Here is an 18208-nt window from a genome sequence, read left to right as displayed (position 1 = left end):
CGGGAGCAAGTGCAGTCTGTCCCTGGTCTGTCTCCCTGGCTATGGGCCTTCCTTCTTTGCCTCTTAGCCTCAGACTGTTGGCAAAGTGTCTCTTCAAACTGGGAAAGGCCATGCTGCACAGCCTGCCTCCAAGCGGGCCGCTCAGAGGCCAGGGTTTCCCACTTGTTGAGGTCCATCCCTAAGGCCTTCAGATCCCTCTTGCAGATGTCCTTGTATCGCAGCTGTGGTCAGTGAATACATGCTAGGGATTCCAGCACGTTCCAGGACTGTAATATTACATTATTAACATTATAATATGTTATAATATATATAATTTCTTTCTATATCTTTTTCTTTTAAAGTCTAATAAGCCTAGGTGGGGTATTTCATTTGTAAGGGGTGCTCATTCCCCTTTCATATTTATAAGACCTTGATTAGATCTGATCTTTCCATCACCCTTTGGCGACCCACCAAAAATCAGGTTGTGACCCACCAGTGGGTCCCAATCTATGACTTGGGAACCACTGCTCTATCGGGACCCATCTAGCTTTATGAGACTTTAAAAAAGACTTTATACATACATACATACATCTCATTCTCCAGTGGGCTCTTCATGGCGGGGTCCCAAGTCGCACAGTTTGGGAACCACTGACCTAGATCTTTTTTTCTTAAATTGGCCCATGGAACCACTAAGCTAGGGTTTTGTGTACATAACTTCATGCGACTGCCAAGCTAATTGGTACCAAACCGCTCAAATATTAGAAGCAATTCTGATAATAGCTTCCAGTTAGTTGAAAGTATGGGCATATGACTGAAGCTGAGGAGAGAAGAGAAACATGATATTTGTGCATGTTTGATGTCTGTATGTACAAATCATGTAGAATTGTGGATCTATATCACAAAGGAAGGAATTTGAATAGAAGTGAATAGAAGGAATTACTACAGTTCTAAAACTAAGAGAACAATTAGAACAATGTCATGACTGGAGAGGGTGGCATCAGAGGTGAACCAGACTGGGTGCTGGCCAGGAACCTGCACCAATTAGAGGTCCCACTTGGCCAGGCTGACGCCCAAACTCTGGCAGTGGCAGCACTCAAAGCACCATCAGGGAGTGTAGGGGGCCTCCATGGAAGGCCCAAATGCTGGACAAATGCCACAGAGTCCCTAGAAACCTGATACTGGTTGACAGCACTGCTCTCGCCCTCCATGCGGATGTCAGCAGTACAATTGTACCAGTTACTGTTACAATGTGCATGGATCACCATTTGGTTCTGCATTGGAATGCAGCTGATGTACACTTGACTTATGGAGCCGTACAAATCACCTGTGTCAGTTGTACATCAATGCACAGTCAATGCAAAACTATCCTGAGGATTTGTGACCCTGTGAACACATTGCATATGCTATTGTTGTCTATTTTATGGGAAATGATTGCTTGAGTTAGATTTTTTTTCTCTTTTTGTAGTTGAATTATCTTCTGTGCCAGAGCGCATTTATATATATATTTTCTCCAGCAGGTAGGAACAACCTGAAAACTTTATTTCATGCTGAAAGGCATGTCCAGCCGACATCAGTTTATTTTAGAGGAAGTTACATTTAACTGTGGTCTGGAGGAAGAAAGATTTGTTGTAGACAAGAGTTAACAAGAACCATACTCCACCCATTTTGCACCCTCCTTAACTTAAGCAAGATTTGCCTGCCTTAATGGGGAAAAAAATGGGTTGTGTATTGTTTGGAGAACCCAAATACTTCACAGGGACAAATTGCAAACTGTGTTGGCTCATTCTTAGCAAAACCGTTCTAAAACCAACACCACTGCAGGCTAGTAAATTAGAACTGGAATATACCAAGACACTATTACTGAGCTTTGATGTGCTGCAAATTGCTTTCAGTTGTCCTCTTTCTCATTTCAGCATATTTTTTTACAGTTTGTATTCACTGTTAGCCAATTTCTTTTTTTTATTTTTAATGTCTTTATACCTGAGATAACAATATAGTAATACATGAAAAAAGAGTAAAAGTAATACCTTAAAAAGAAAACACACACACCAATAGATTGTGTCCTATAGCAGGGATGGGTAAACCTTGGCCTGGGGCCATTTGTAGCCCTCGGGAACCCCCAATCATGCCCACATGGAGCCCCCATCTTCGATGAGCCTTTAGCACATCAGAGACTGTTGAAGCCCGCGCTGGCCCGCAACTGCCGGTCACACCTGCCAGACGTGAGCTGCGGACTGAGTTAGAGCAAGGCCTTCTATAGTCTGCATGTGTTTTCTGCTTTTCCCTGGGCATTATATTAATCCCCTCATCCCAATTGCCCTAACTTGTTTCCATGTGTTTCTGGCTTGGGCTGGCTTGGTCTGTATGTTTTCACTGTGCAAGAGGTTGTGGCAAACAGTTCAGAGTTCTCATGCTGTTCTACATGCCTGTATTATAGTTCTCATAAATTTCTTTCATTCATGTAAGTTCCATCTCTAATGTATTCATGTAAATTTATTAAGATTTGAAATGTAAATTAATTCTTTTTTTTTTTCCTGGCCCTGACACAGCGTCAGAGATGATGTGGCCCTCCTGCCAAAATGTTTGCCCATCCCTGTCCTATATTTAAGTTGAAAAGCAATATATAAATACTGTTAATAATAATAATAGTAGCATTGAGTTTTCAGATGTAGATAATTCCTTTGGGTGTCTCAAAGACTCCCCCCCCACATTGTCCTCCACTTGAGTTGTATAATGCCCTTTTCATTTAACCACCTGGAGGGTATGCTTATTGATATTTCCTTCTGCTAAATTCTTTTCAGTTTTTCACCTGGTTTATTGACTTATTCAGAGGTACCTGTTGTGTTATATAGGAGAGAAAGGCAGCCCAATCTTAAACTGTGCTGGCACAGCAGGGCCACATGGCCCCTGCTGCATCCAACGCAGCTTAGAAGCAGGCTGGAGGTCTCCTTGGGGTAAGGGGATATTTTTCCCCTTACCCCAAGTAACGTCCCAGCCTGCCCTATCGGGTTATTCATCAGCTGTTTAGCCAATGAAAGTCCAAAGATCCCCAGTATAACACCAACTGGCCTTGGGGGGGGGAACGATATAGCAGAGGCCTGCTCTGCAGATCCTGCACCTTCCCAGCCTGATCTGCCCCTGTGCCACCCTCCTGAACCCAAAATGCCCCTTCCTTACCTCCCCACTACCCTTCTCATGCCCCTCTGCTGCCCTGCACACATCTCCACTGGCAGCCGTTGGGCTGGATGTGGAGGTCACCAGGCCTCCCCGCAGGCAGTACTTATTCTCCAGGTGTTGTGATGTGCCTTACAGCATATTTGCTACATCCTCTGCGAGTGCAGGGACAGCTGCACCCGTGGATCATCAGTTTAGGATTAGGCTCTTAACTGCTTTAAATACATCAATTAACGTCAATTTGCCCCTGGCTGTATCAAGACTTTGTTTTGATGTCTCTGAATTATATCTTTTATGTGTCTTTTCACAATACTCATATAAGCTTTGAGGGCATCCCAGACTACTTTTAGGTCCATTCCTTGAGTCAAGTAAATGTGCTTTATTTGGTCTCTAAAATCTCTAATAAATGGTTGTTCTTTAATAATAGACTATTCAGTCTCCACTGCTGAATGGATTTTCATTTTCTGAAAAGCTGAATGCATCTTTACAGGTGCATGAACTACATAAAGGAAGGCCCCAATGTCTGCTGCCAGCCATCTTTCCAACGTTCTGCTAGGAACAAAAAACAGAAAGAAAGTCAATTCTCAAACAGCTTCATGTCTGTTCAAATAGACAGTATAATTCTTTTTCCAGAGTGAGCTTTTGCCTCAAAATATCTATTAATCTTTGTTCTATGAGCCAGTTTTGAGGGAGGAAAAAAAAAGACGAATCTTCACAAGATTTACAGACTAGATGTATCTAAGGTGTCAGAAAAGACTCCATTAAAATCTTCTGCCAGCACTAAGTATCATTCTATCTAGCCAGTTCTCTGACCTCCCTACCAAAGTCTTATAAAAACCAACTTGTGGGTTTTAACATATCTTCCAGAGAACCTTAAAGAAAATTAAAATCTGCCTTCCTCAACATGCTGATCTAACAGTTGGAAAGTACAGATTTCCTCATGCCCACCACTACCACTTCCCTTTCTTAAAAATTCCAGCAGAATTATGGCATATATTGCCAAAAAAGAAGATCCTAATAAATTTTCCATCTATGAGTTTCTTGTATAAAAATTGTATCTGGTTTATCTTGCAATAAAGTTCTTTTTAAACTTTGCCTCTAAAATGGGCTATTTAACCCGACAACATTACACATCATTAAACAAAGTTTGTTCAATTTACCATAAATAATCAAACACCAATTGAGAAAAAAATAGAAAGTGAAGGTTGCAGGCAGCAGTGCTTCTGTTGAATGCTCTGTGATTAAGGTATAGGAAGCTGTCTTAGACAGAGTCCCAGCCCAATCCTATCCAAAGCTAGCGCAACAGGGCCACTAGGCCCATGCTATATCTAGTGTTGGACTTTGGCTTGCGGGAGGTCTCCTCAGGGTAAGGGAACATTGATTCCCTTGCCCTATGTAGCACCTCAATCTGCTCAGTGGGGATACTTGGATCTGTGCCAACTATTTAGCTGGCGCGGAACCAAGTAGCCTCATGTAGGGCTTTCAGGACCAGTATGTGAATTAGGATGCTATAGAGGTCTGCTCTGCCATCTCCACCCTCTCCTGGTCATGAGCAGCCCCTTCCACCTCAGGAATGCCCTCCTACCACCCTCTCCTCACCCCTCTGCCAATGGTGCAACATTTACTTGCCTAGGTGGCAGGCAGGATGCAGCACCTGCAGGACAGCGCAGGCCTTCTCGCCAGCACCACTTGCTTACTGGGTGTCGATAAGCACTTTACAGCGTTTTTATGAAACTCAGCACCAGCGCTGCCCAACTAAGTGTTGGCTGTCAGACTCTCATGGCTACTCAGATCAGATAGAATGGTAAGTAATTAATTCACATCATCAATTATGTCATTAATGAACTAATTAGCCCGATCATTAACTAGATAATTAACTAATTCCTTAATTCATTGTAAATTAATCAATATAAGAGCAATTCATTTAAGTTCATATTGTACCACAATTTCAACTAGACAGAATGTAAAAATACATACTTCATTTTTACACATACTTCACCACACAAATTTTACACATACTTAATTAAGAGCCCAAGCCTATCCAACTTTCCAGCACCGATACAGCCATGCCACCAGGCCATGTGATGCATCTTGTGGTGGTGGGGGGGGCACACACAGAGGTGTCCTAATGGTGAGGGAACATCTGTTCCCTTTCCTCAGAGCTGCACTGCAGCTGCATTGGTGCTGAAAAGTTAGATAGGATTGGGCTCTCAGGCACTAATTAGTCCCATTTTGTTCAAAATTTATTAACAGAAGCATTCAATAATCAAACATCACCTTAGAGGGTCACTGTTCAAAATAGAAAAGTCCAAACGAGAGGTGAAAAGTAATAAGGACTTGTTGAGATTTCAAATATCTGTCCTTTCCACCCAAACAAACAAGAAAGCCCTGAGTAAGAGATAACAAGGGCTTCTCAGGAAGCACACCAACAGTGTTCACATCTTATTTTGTGCTCAGTGTTAGGGAAAAGTCCAAACAAAAGGTAAGAAATAATAGGGCTTCACTTGGGGTTTCAAATATCTGTCCTCTCTGCCCAAACTAACAGGAAGTCCAACCAAAAAGTGAGAGATAATGAGGACTTCTCAGGAATCACACAAACAATCCTTAATTTGATTTGTGTTCAAAGTCCAACCAACCGTGCAAAAAATAATAGGGTTTTCTCAAGAATTGTACCAACAGTCCTGATCCTGCTTCTTGCCCATAGAAGCAAAAAACATCCAATCAAGGTCTAAAAAATAATTAAGAAACTAAGGACTAAGTAATAATTAATAATAATGTCAAGTTCAATTTATCACCAATTATGGACAGAAATATTAAGGGGAGGGGGGAAATCACTGACACACTGTACATGCCTTAATGAAAAGGGATAAAAAGAGTCAAACCCATAGCAGAGCTGCTGATAAGCCTGACCTATCTAAATGACCTCTCGGGGAGGAGGGGCTTACTAGATGGCTGATGCTCTTAGCATGGCCCTTGGCATGCATGCATGGCTACATAGCTCCTGATCACAGGAAGATGGATTTCATGGATTTCATGGGCACTCCCCGGAAGGGTTCACCTGTCCCACAGTCCAGGTTGTGACCTGCACTTCCACCCTTCTGTACTCCTTTCCTCCAGAAGAGGATGGCAGGGCCCTCTTTCCAGTCACTGTAAAGCAGTAGCACAGGGAATTCCTGCTGGTAGCCAGAGAGCTAAATCAGTGTTTCTCAACCAGCAGTACTTGTACCACTGGTGGAACTTAGTGCACAGTGGTACACGCGGGACTGCCAGACCACCACCTTCCAGCAGCAAGACCAGCAATGCAATGCAACAAGCAGCAGTAGGAAACTTGGGTCAGCGAACAGAGTTCCAGTGTACGCTTTTCGCACACTCTAAAAGGCTCTCCCACCAACACTAAGCCAGTGCTTGTCACATTGCGTCTGGCCTCCCAATCTGGAAGTAACTGGCAATGACATCATCACCAGTTACTTCCGGTGGCGATGATGTTACTGCTAGTTACTTCCAGTGGCACTTCTAAGAGGTGGACCATGCAATGTGGTATGGCGGGGGGGACGGACAAACGTTGAGAAACACTGAGCTAGATGGAAGCTCCCCATCTAAAACCCATGCAGCACCACCAATTTCTCAAAGCATATGAACTATGCAAGCTCATTTCTTGTCTGGTGATTGAATAGAGGCAGTCTCATCATCTTTATTTATTCCCTGCTAGCTCCGATTCATTCAGTCTGCAATTCGATGGGAACAAAAATCTGTATGTTCAGTCCAAAACAGCACATGGCCCAAATCATAAAATCCCTGCTCATGAAAAGGTAGCATGTGAGGAAGAAGAATACTAGACTAGCCCTCTACTTAACAGAAGTTTTCTTTGTACAAAAAGTTCATATTCTAGTCTTTACCCATCTCTGCTCATTCATTCCCGAGAGTCAGCTCCTGCGCTGAGCACAGTGGAACTTACTTCTGAGTAAACATGCAAATGATTGTGCAATAAGAGCCGTGCCCGTCCTTACCTGCACAATTTGCCCACCCAGTGGCATCACTAGGGCTTTCATCACCCAGTACGGGAAGCCAGCATGTCACCCCCATGATGGACCTCCTCCCGCGCATTGGGTGGGGCAACGTCCCAAGCGGGGGCATGTTGATGCACCGTTGCCCCACCCCACTGGTTTTTTTGGCTATAACGTTTGATAGAATAGAGATATTTCAATACAATGTTTCATTGCATTCCGCATGAAATTACACATTGAATGATATATATTCACAATGGTATTATTCAAAAATACCAAGATTTTAAAAATTCTAGCCAGCAGTGGTGTCACCTCCCCATACACATCACCAAGTGCAGCCCGCACCGCCCCCTAGCAATGCCACCGCCTCCACCCCACACAACTCAGGCTCCATTTCTTAATATGGTGCAACAGAACCCTGGAAACTGCCTTTTTTCTTAACATGCATTGATATTGGTCCAAGTTCCTCTTGGATATAAGACTGGTATAAATTGCCATCTGGAATTCCCTCAAGTACTGAAACAGACTGAAACAGTCTGTGTTTTCTCAGGCAGACTTAGCAGCCCTAGCAAATGACTGGTGCAGAATTAATAGCAGATAAATATGAATGATGGAACTGTAATTTCACCCAGCACATTAGTGATGCCACAATCCCAGCAAATGGGTCTCCAACGGGTGGTTGAGCTACTAGGGTACTGAGGAGATTAAATTATCATTTAACATGCACCTGGTGTTTATTCATGTTAATCTATATAAATTGACTTTACAGGGAATTTCACTTGCTGCTTAGCTGCAAATAATGATACCCCCTATCAGGAAAAATAAAATAATCTTTTTTTTTTAACAATAAAAGTGAATAACATCATTTCATTTCGTTGTCATGGGTTTGGCGTGGAGTACGAGATCTGGAAATGCAACGATTGTTCCCATAAATTCCCGGAAGGCAAGAGACATTTTTACAAGGTAGGAGTCACAGAGGGCCAATCTCTACCCCATTAAAGTTAATGGGGAGAACACAGTGGCTGCTCTGAGCTCCGAACTGCATTCCCCATAGACCCAAAACAGGCAGGGTGGGGTGACAGTCGTCCACCAGGGCTCCTGTACAGTGAGCATCATTTGACATTCCCACCCCACCAAATTGGACTTAACATGGCTGTTCAGCAGAAGGCAGCAGCAACAAAGGCATAATGGGAAGTCATCTCAAATCCAGTCTTGCCAACTGCCATAGAAAGGCGACCAAGCAGAGATGTGTTTTTGTTTTTTTTAAGCTATGTACTCAATCAGTTCTTGCTGCTTTGTAAAGCAGCCAGTCTAACACTAGTGTCTCCAATCGCTCCAGGTCACCTGTGACTGCCTTTCCATCATGTGGGCTGCCCCTGAAAACACACCATTGAAACTGACACATGGGCATCCTCTAGAGACGAAAGCCTGGTCAATTTCACCAGCCTGCCTAAACTAGCAGCATGGAAGGTGGGGCTCGCCTGTGTGCAGGACTGGGCTGCATTTTTGTTCTCAAGCCCATCAATAATAAGCACCGTTTTCCTCCCAGGTGCCCTGGCAGCAGCCAGGAAACCCTTTTCCCCAGGGATGGGGTGGGAGAGGCTTGTAGATTTCAGAGCCACAAAACAGTCGAGCCAGGATAGGCAAATCTCCTCTGGCTGGGAGGAGAAAGGCATCCCCAGATCCAGGCTAGGGATGCTGCAGCTGCAGCAACTGGGTGGGAATGTGGACGATTTAGGGATGCCTGGCACGTAGTGTTTTGCAGGAAGTTTCAGCTTAACCTGAATAATTGGGAGAAGAGCCTTCTTGGCTGCAGAATAATCACGCTTTGATTCTAACCTCCCCCCACCCCACGCCACCCTCCACCTCTATTCCCCGGGATTTGGGATTGACAGGGAGAGAGGAGACAGCCCCCCCCCCTCTACCCCACCCCAAAGCAATGCATAACCCGGCTGAAGAAACGCCCATAGCTGAGTCCAGACTCTCCGGAGGGAGGGATGCTCGTCGGAAGCTGTAGACCCGCTGGGCGTGCGTGTGAATGAGCCCAAGCCGAAGACCTGCATCTCCAGGGACCTTGAAACTTCCATAGGTCGGGAGCATGGTGGGGACAAAAGCTCCGGAGGAAAAGGGTTGGTACGATCTCTAGGGTTCTGACTCCAGCGTGGGGTGGGGCACGGTGGTGGTGATGGGGCGGGGGGGGGTTGCGTAGCTTTTACACCTAGGTGGGACAAAGGAACAGGGTGCGGGCATCTGCCTGGGCTGGTTCTGACCGGACTGGGCGCAACAGGATGTATTGACCTTGGTGTGCTGAGTTGTGTTGCTTTCTCACAATGCTTACAACAGAGACAGTATCATTGTCATGTAGGCTACCTCTGTCTTACTATGACCAGGTAAGAAAACAGCAGTGTTGGGGGGAGGGGTAGGATGGAAGGGGGGGGGACAAGAAATCAAGCTGTCTAGGGTTGGCAGACCTGATTCTGTTTTTGCTGACAGATCATCTAAATGCTGCTGTTCAAAATTGGCTGGTGAAATTCCTTGGATATTGAACAACCGGATCCTAACCATGTCTACTTGGAAGTAAGCCCTGTTGATTGCGGGGGCACATTCCTTCCAAGTCGGTGTGGTGAGGATTGGAGCCTTTATGGGAGAGGGCCATGGAGAGCTTCTGATGCAAGTGGGGATCAACAATTGGCTCGTTTTGTGCTGTAGGCTATACCCCTGTGCCAAGATGTGTAAAACCAACTAGCATGGTAATTGGTGTTCCCATGTTAAGGATGAGTCATGATACAGAATTGTTTGTTCTGTTGGTCACAAATGACTGTGTTTGTGTTTACTGCACAATATCCTTAAGCATGTTAGGAAAGAAAGATCTTGCATCAAGTGAATTCATCCTCTTGAATATTGTGTAGAACTGTGGAGTCTATTTGGAGGATCAGATTTTTGCTGCATGGACTTGCTGCAATCTCCTGTTGCTGGAAAGCAAAAAGGAGACAGAGAAACAAAAAGCAGATCCTGGCAGCAACCTGGGGTGGGGAGGAGGACCTAGAAGGCCAAGTCTTCAAGATGGCTAACCAGTGTCCCCACCCTGAACAGCACAGCATGGCCCCGCAAAATCTAGAAGTCTGCTGAATGCTAGGTTTTGGATCTCAGCTCTTCAATAAGGGAGAAACAGCACTTTTTTCTGTCTTCGAGGCATTCCAGACCATTTGGGGGAGGGGGTTCTTAGCTGCACAATTGTGATTCATTTGTTCCAGACATCTTTTCTCTGAATAGTATCTTGGTTGCGGAGATATTGCGTTTTCCCCAACACTCAGTGGGGAAAAAGCAATTTTCCCTCCAGCTAGTGCCATCAGCTGCAGCAGTGATTGCAATGAGAAATGTAGCTGTGCAGGTGTAATTGGATAGTTCCCTGTGCCTTAATAATAACAATCTTAATTAGGTGAAGTTGTGCACTCCAACACTGGAACACGTATCATGTATACCTTTAAAGAAAATGGTAAACAAGACTAGGTTATTGACTGCAGCAAGGTTATAATCCCATTCCGTTCCATGACATAACACAATAGATGATAGATCATGGCTAGCATAAGTAATAATTGAAATGTTTCTTAGTAAGTATATAGTGCTTTTTCTAAGCATTCACAAATCTTCACGTACATTGCAACATCACTGTAAGGTAGGCCAGTATTGTTGTATTAGTAGGGTAAGATGGTGTTGCAGGAACTGATAAAAAAAAATGCTTGCCTATACCCATTCAGTATATTCAAAACTGAACTTTGATTGTTGTCCCATGATTTCTCAGCCCACACTGTTCAATGTTACACTTTCTCAGCCAACAAGGAATTGGGATTGGAAGTGTGCTGGTTGGGTTTTAGTTAATTATTTCAAAAGGTCCATATAGTGATTCTTTTGAAAGATCAGCCTGTATTGTACAACTGGAACGAGGAGTACGAAGGCCCCATTCTCATTCCCAGTCCAGTGTTCCAGACTAAAGCGATGATGAAAGATGATGTGACAAGTGGAAAACATTTCATCATTTTAATCTCCTTTCCCTAAGCAATTGGATGTTCAGAGAAGCCTTCGCGGGATCAGGTTCCTTCAGAGAACGGATCACTGGGGATTTACAAAAGACTCTTCCTTTGTAAAAGAAATCTGTTTACCAAGTCACAAGCTGAGAAAGAATGGCAAGGAAGCAGAAGCTATGCTCCTTGGCCAACACGTCATGTTCTTGGCCAACATGACATAGGACAGCACGAAAGTCTGATTGGTAGCTTCTCAGCACAAGATGAGTAGATTAGAACAAGAGTAGGCAGAAGCTAGACCAGGATCTACCTACTGGTAGAACTGGGTTTCCTTTTCCCAGTAGTTTAACAACCACAAATAAAATTGCAAGAACAATAAAATCACTGCTGTGGCTGGCCTTTGTGAATTGCTTCTCTCAGCCTCCCTCACTTGTAAAATATTAACTGATGGCTTTTGTGAAGGTTTTTAAGTAGCTCTTCTTAGAGGCTTATGTTAGAATCCCTTGTGTATTTGTGCACCTGTGTATGCAGGTCATCCCAGGGTATGGCTCATGGGATTTAATAAGCCGCTGGCTCCACCCCTGAACACTTGGCTGCAGTTTATGGCCCTTGGGGTTCTGGTGAAAGACCACAGAAATCCCAGGAGCCTGAAGTCTGTGCAGTCTTGGCTTAGAAGCCTCATGAAAGGTTTACACAGATTCTTAGAGGATAGATGTTTTAACCAGTATAACCTGTGGCAGCTAACTAGACCCTCCAGATACAGAGGTAATATATCTCTGAATATGCCCAATCTCATCTGATCTCGGAAGCTAAGCAGGGTCAGGCCTGGTTAGTACTTGGATGGGAGACTGCCTGGGAATACCGGGTGCTGTAGGCTTATACCATAGTCTTTCGAGACTGAAGTTTGCCAACCATGTCTCTGAATAGTCAGTGTGGGAGGCAAACAACAGAAGGAAAATCCTCTTCCTACTGTGCTTATGCATTGTTGGAGCTATCTACTATTGGAAAGAGAACACAGAATTAGACAGACCCGCTAAGATAGTGATGCGTCCATGTAATTATTTCAGTCTCAATTTATATTTGGGTGTTGGAATGAGGGAGGTGCACATATGAGAGATAATGTTTTGCACCAACCAAGGTATGCTAAGTAGATTCTGGGGGCTTTGTGGAGTGCCTGGATCTTGCAATGCCCACCTGCTGGGAGACACAGGTGGGAGACACAGGTGGCACTTGGAGAGACAGGTGGCACTTGCAAACCCACCAAGAACATTCTGTCAGCTCTGAAACTTGGGGTGATGGATTGGTGGGTCTCACCAGACTTTGAAAGAATAGATGTGGACAAGGACACCTTGTGGCTAGAAAGACAAAAACCAGAAAGTGATGTAATCACCTGATTTTTATGCTATCATTTGCAACTGAGGATGTGACATGTGAGATGTGACATCAAAGTACACAGGCTGGAAAAGTCTCCAGACTCATTACAGGCACTTTTTCAAGTGGGTGCCCCTCTTTTATTTAGCAGGGGGAGAGTAACTGGCCCTCCTCACCCCAGCAGTGTCTTTTCTAGTGGCTGTCTGCTGGTGTTTTGCATCTCTTTAGATTGTGAGCCCTTTTGGGACAGGAAGCCATTAGTTATTTGATTTTTCTCTGTAAACCGCTTTGTGAACTTTTGTTGAAAAGTGGTATATAAATACTGTTAATAATAATTAATAAGTTACTGAAACAGAAGAAAAATTTCATTTTCTCAATAAGATGTGAACTTCTTTTATGATTGTCCTTTTTTATAAACTATATTTTGCAAATCTGGTCCTAGTAACCCACTCATCTTCTGTCATCCAATACCACAGCTGCATCCTTGTACCATATCTGTCTCCTGACTCTTTGCCATCAGTTAAGGACCAAGTTGTTTTGTTTTATTTGCCGTAAGGCATGTTTGCGGACCTCAGCACCAGTGGAGCACTGGTACTAGCTCAGTGCTGGCTGGTGCTGGGCTAGCGCTGGCAGAACACCATTGCTCTGCCGCTCAGTGATCATGTGGACCACCTGGTAGCAGATAGGTTGGGGAATGGGGGGAGGCAGGAAGGGCGGGGAGAGGGGGAGGAGGCGGGACTGGTGGAGCTTTGCTCCATCGGATCCTGAGCCTCCTTGTCGAGCCACCCCCTTGACACAGAGGCTTTTAATTCTGGGTCACCATAGAATCAAGTAGCCCCATTGCGGGGCTACTCGCCTTACCCAGGGGAAAGGGGCAAAAGTCCCCCTCTCCTGAGGACCCCCCAATGCTGCCCGCTGAGCATGCGGGATACAGCAGCAGCAGCCATTTTCAGAGCCACTGCAGCCCTGAGCGCCGGGCAGCTCAAGATTGGGTTGTCCAACATTAATAAAATAAAGTATAAATTAATAACAGCTAAATATGGTTTTCCTTTTTCTTTCTCTACAGCTGTTCAAACTTCAGGAAAGCCTGGAATTGTGCCTTACATGAAAGTATCAGGTAGCCTTTATCAATTACATCATATAAGCATTTCACTTCCTTTGATAATTTCACTTACTGTAAACCCAGTTCCTTTTCCTTTTTTTATTTCTAAAAGAAGGATTTGTTTATGACCTGTAGAATGACATCTTGTTCCACATTATTATTCACCAGCAGGAGTGCTCAGGTGCTGCTCTTGAAACCTTTTTCAGAGGATCTGAGAGAAAAAGCATCAGGCTCAACAGGAGGCAAACTGAGACGTTTGCCTAGGGGTACATGTCAATCTCTAAGTCAGAGTCCCCAAACCATAGCCCACTAGCTACGTACGTCTGGCCCACCAGCACATTTTGACCAATCAGGTGAGCCCACTGGCATTATGATTAGAGTACCACTGTGCACTTTCTTCCTCCTGCTGGATAAAGTAAAGCAAGCAGAGAAAATAAGTGCAGCAAGCAGTCCTGAAGCTGCAGATATTTTTCTCCTGTTGTGAAAATTCTTATTATGTACAAAATGTATATATTATTTTCTAGAATTGACTCACTCTAGCCCACCATGTGAAATAACACACTGAGTGATGGACATCTGTTAGCCAAAAGATGGGGGAATCCCTTGCCTAGGCCATTCTCTTTCCCAAGGGTTGAGAGACAGGCTGTAGCTCATGCTACCTTAAAGCTACAATCCTAGGGAAATTTACCTGAGAGTACGTCCTTTACTGAACATAGCTTCTAAAAACAACAGAAATGTGTGTGTGGGTTTGCTTCAGAACTATTGTTTTTGCTCCTTGGTGAAGTTTCCACAGCAGGCTTTTTAAAGGGGGGGGTGACTCTACTCAAATCCTTAAGGGTGCAATCCTAACCCCTTACGTCAGTGCTTTTCAGCACTGGGATAGCGGTACCAATGGGGCATGTGCTGCATCCTGCAGTTGGGTGGCACTCATGGAGGCCTCCTCAAAGTAAGGGAATGTTTGTTCCCTTACCTCAGAGCTGCATTGCCCTTATGTCAGTGCTTATGTCAGGGGTTAGGATTGCGCCCTTAGAGTCACTAAAGGGCGACTTGGAAAGTGCCCCTGTTATGATTCTTTTTCTAGTCGAGTTGTGGGGGGCGGTGACTCTAGACTCAACTCGAGTCAAGCCCAGCTGGATTTTCCTATCCCTGGTGGGTCACAACCCCAATGGGGTCACAAAGCCTCATCTGGAGGGTTGCGGCAACCTTTCAAAGTCTGTGCAAGAGAGAGCGTGGATCCAACCTAATAATGGTACTTCCTTATCAAAAGAAAGTTCTTGATATAATCTTGTGCAGCCTCTTCTTGCTTTCTTACCCCACAGCTCCTAAGGCTGGCCATGCTGGCTCACAGAGTTGTGAGGAAAACTCACACTTCACAGGAAAATGGAGGAGGCCGGTGGATCGGGTCCTGGAATGGGGCAGGATCAGCAGTGGATCCCAAGCCTCATACTTTATTTATTTATTTATTTGTTGGGGTCATGGCATGAAAAAGGTTGAAGACCACCAGTTTAAACTGTTGTTTTTTTCTCTGTCTCTTTGTGTGTGTGTTTTGGTTTTCAGATCACGTATAGCTGAATTCTGGCAAGTCAACTGTGTCTAAGACAAGGGGTGACTACTGTAATTATTTATATGGATCTTTCTCATGGGAACTTTTTCTTCTCTTTAAAATAGCATGGATGGGGGCATGATTGGGAATAAAACCACAGCAGAGGCAAAATTCTAAAGCCCCCCTCCCCAAATCCCCATCCATGGTCCCATTCTGTTTTATGCCCATCTCCCTATACCACTGTTTTTAAAAAATAAAGACATGGTCACATCATGCATTTAGTATAACATGTACGTTGGCTTTTAGGGCGCAATCCTAACCCCTTATGTCAGTGCTTTCCACTGACATAAGGGCAATGCAGCTCTGAGGTAAAGGAACAAACATTCCCTTACTTTGAGGAGGCCTCCATGAGTGACACCCAACTGCAGGATGCAGCACATGTCCCACTGGCACCGCTATGCCAGTACTGGAAAGCACTGACATAAGGGGTTAGGATTGATTAGTTGATAGGGCAGGAGGTCTGGTCTAGAGGGTAGAGCCTCCATTTGCCTGAAGATAACATCCGCAGGTCGCCAGTTCGAGGCCACTGGCACCGTGCGACCTTGAAGCAGCTGATAAGCTGAGCCGAGTTATTCCATCTGCTCTGAGCGTGGGAGGATGGAGGCCAGATCAGAATGAAACATCTGAATTGTTGTGGCTCTTGGAAGATAGAGCCTTCTTTCAATTGTAAAAATCACTACGGGGATTTAAATAGCCTGCCTATGTAAACCGCCTTGAATGAAGTCTGAGGAGAAATCTGAGGACCTAGAAAGGCAGTATATAAATACCTTTATAATTATTATTATTATTATTATTATTATTATTATTATTATTATTATTATTATTATTATTATTATTATTATTATTAATTGCACACATTTGAATTGATTCATGAAATAACTTTACATAGGAGTAACAGTTGTGAAGCAAAACACAACTCATTTTTGTTTTTTTTCTAGATGATGCATGTTAGTGTTGTAACAAGCATCATTCCAGAAGAGGCATTCCCTCCTGTGTAATTAGGGTCATTCCCAGCCCTATCAGGAAACACAGGATTAAACCTGGGACTTTCTGAAGGACATTCAATGGAAAGTTCTTCCATTGTGGTGCAACCAAGTTCCTCTGATTTTGATCACTCATATCCTAAGATACATGTGGCATTTTTTAACCATTTCCCATTTCTGTCCACAGGCAAAGAAGTCTTGAAGGCCCACCAGGATGTGAAGCCCAGAGATGAGCAGTAACTACTGCAACAATGTGTCAGTGAGCATGAGTGTCAATGAGGTGTCCACCTTTCCCCTGACGCTGGAGCAAAAAACCGGCTTTGCCTTCGTAGGGATCCTGTGTGTCTTCTTGGGACTTCTGATTATCAGATGCTTCAAAATTTTACTGGACCCTTATAGCAGTATGCCATCTTCCACATGGGAGGATGAAGTTGAAGGGCTTGACAAGGGGACATTTGAATATGCTCTTGCATGAAAAACCCCCCAAAGAGAACCCTGCCTTAATTCTGATGTTTTTCATTTTGAGAAAGAAAACAAAATCCTAGCAAGGAAGCATTTGTAACAGACAACTATGTTTTGAAGATGTAGTAATGGCATTTTTTGGTTAAATAAATATTTGTTGCAGATTCATAAAATCATTTTCCATGCAGCTTTTGCTCCAAGCCTTTTTTTTAAAATTATAACAATGCAAGAGAGAAATAGCAGAGTGTGGGAAGAACTCCAAGCATGATGAAAAATAGCAAATTTGACATAAGAGTCCTGCTGAATTAGTCCAAAAATTCATGTAGTCCAACATCTTCTCCCCCCCCCCACAATAGCCAATAAGATCCCTTTGGGAAAAGCCAGAAGTGGGACATGGAGATCCACTGTTGCTGCATAGCAACTGGTATTCAGAGTTATACCACCTTTGTACCTGGAAGTAGCAGGTAGCCAGCACCACTAGTAGCCATTTATAGACTTGTCCTCCCCAAAAAAAAAAAAAAATTGGCATCCTTCAGTCTTGGAAGACTATGGTGTCACGCTCTGAATGGTGGTTCTGGAACAGAGTGTCCTCTCCAGTGCGCGAAGCCTGGGTAAAGTAGGTATGGAGGATAGGCTGTTACCCATGCAGCAAATCCCCCCTCTCCGCGTCGCTGAAATGGTCCAATGGAAAGGCAGAGGCCAATACGGTTGGTTCCAGCGGTGTCGCAGGAGTTGCCAGAACATGAACTGAACATGAACATGAACATGAACGTGTTCAGCCATGAACTGCCTCAGGGACTCCGGCTCCGGATTTTGCCTGGAGGTTGGCTCCTGAAGCCTTTCCCATAACTGGATGTAGCCACAAGGCAGTGGAGGTTTGGGATCAGAGTTTTCCTTCTCATCTCTACTTAAATGGAGAAGGGTGGGATTGCAAGCAATTGGGGTAGGGGTTGGAGAGCTGAAATTTCTCCATGGACCTCTGTATTTAACATTTTCAAATACAGATTTTCCACTTATATGAAGTTTGCATAAGAACAAAACAAAGGTACAAATCTAGGAATGAATAAAGGTGCCATAGTGCTTAATCCAGGAGAAAATCACCAATAAAGATTAACAAAACAGAAAACTCACACACACTTTCCTTACTCCTTTTGCAGTGTGTATCAGTCCAAAATGAAAAGAAAATTCTTATACTATATTCCCAATCTAGAATCCAGTGATGTCATATTTACCCTCCTATAAAAAGTGTTCAAATATTCAATAATGTTATGTCTGTTTTTGAAGCCCTCTTCCTATTTGGACCTGCTCAGTACGTTTATGCTTAATGCAAAGCCCCAGAATGGTTATTTGCTTTGCCCCAACTCTATAGCTGGCACAAGTCCAAGTTGATCTGTGCAGGCAGATGAAACCCAGGAAGCGGGTTTGGATTCAGTGTGTACCACCACTGCCAAGACTGCCCCACTCCCAGGCCTGATCCATTCATCTTCCACCCCAACTCCTCCCTGTTC

General features: G+C 44.1%; 1 protein-coding gene and 1 pseudogene across 1 annotated transcript; both read left to right on the top strand.

Annotated features, from left to right (window-relative positions):
• Positions 1–11937: 11937 nt before the first annotated feature.
• LOC136659690 (5S ribosomal RNA) lies at positions 11938–12056 on the top strand (annotated as a pseudogene).
• A 4411-nt stretch (positions 12057–16467) lies between these two features.
• Positions 16468–16713, top strand: CTXN2 (cortexin 2). The gene has a single exon (XM_066636302.1). The coding sequence runs from the start codon at positions 16468–16470 to the stop codon at positions 16711–16713; it is 246 nt and encodes an 81-aa protein (XP_066492399.1).
• The last annotated feature ends 1495 nt before the right edge of the window (positions 16714–18208 follow it).

Source organism: Tiliqua scincoides, chromosome 8 (assembly GCF_035046505.1).
Source record: "Tiliqua scincoides isolate rTilSci1 chromosome 8, rTilSci1.hap2, whole genome shotgun sequence".
NCBI lineage: Eukaryota > Metazoa > Chordata > Lepidosauria > Squamata > Scincidae > Tiliqua > Tiliqua scincoides.
The sequence above is the reverse complement of the archived record's forward strand: the minus strand, read 5'-3'. Positions and strand labels throughout refer to the sequence as shown.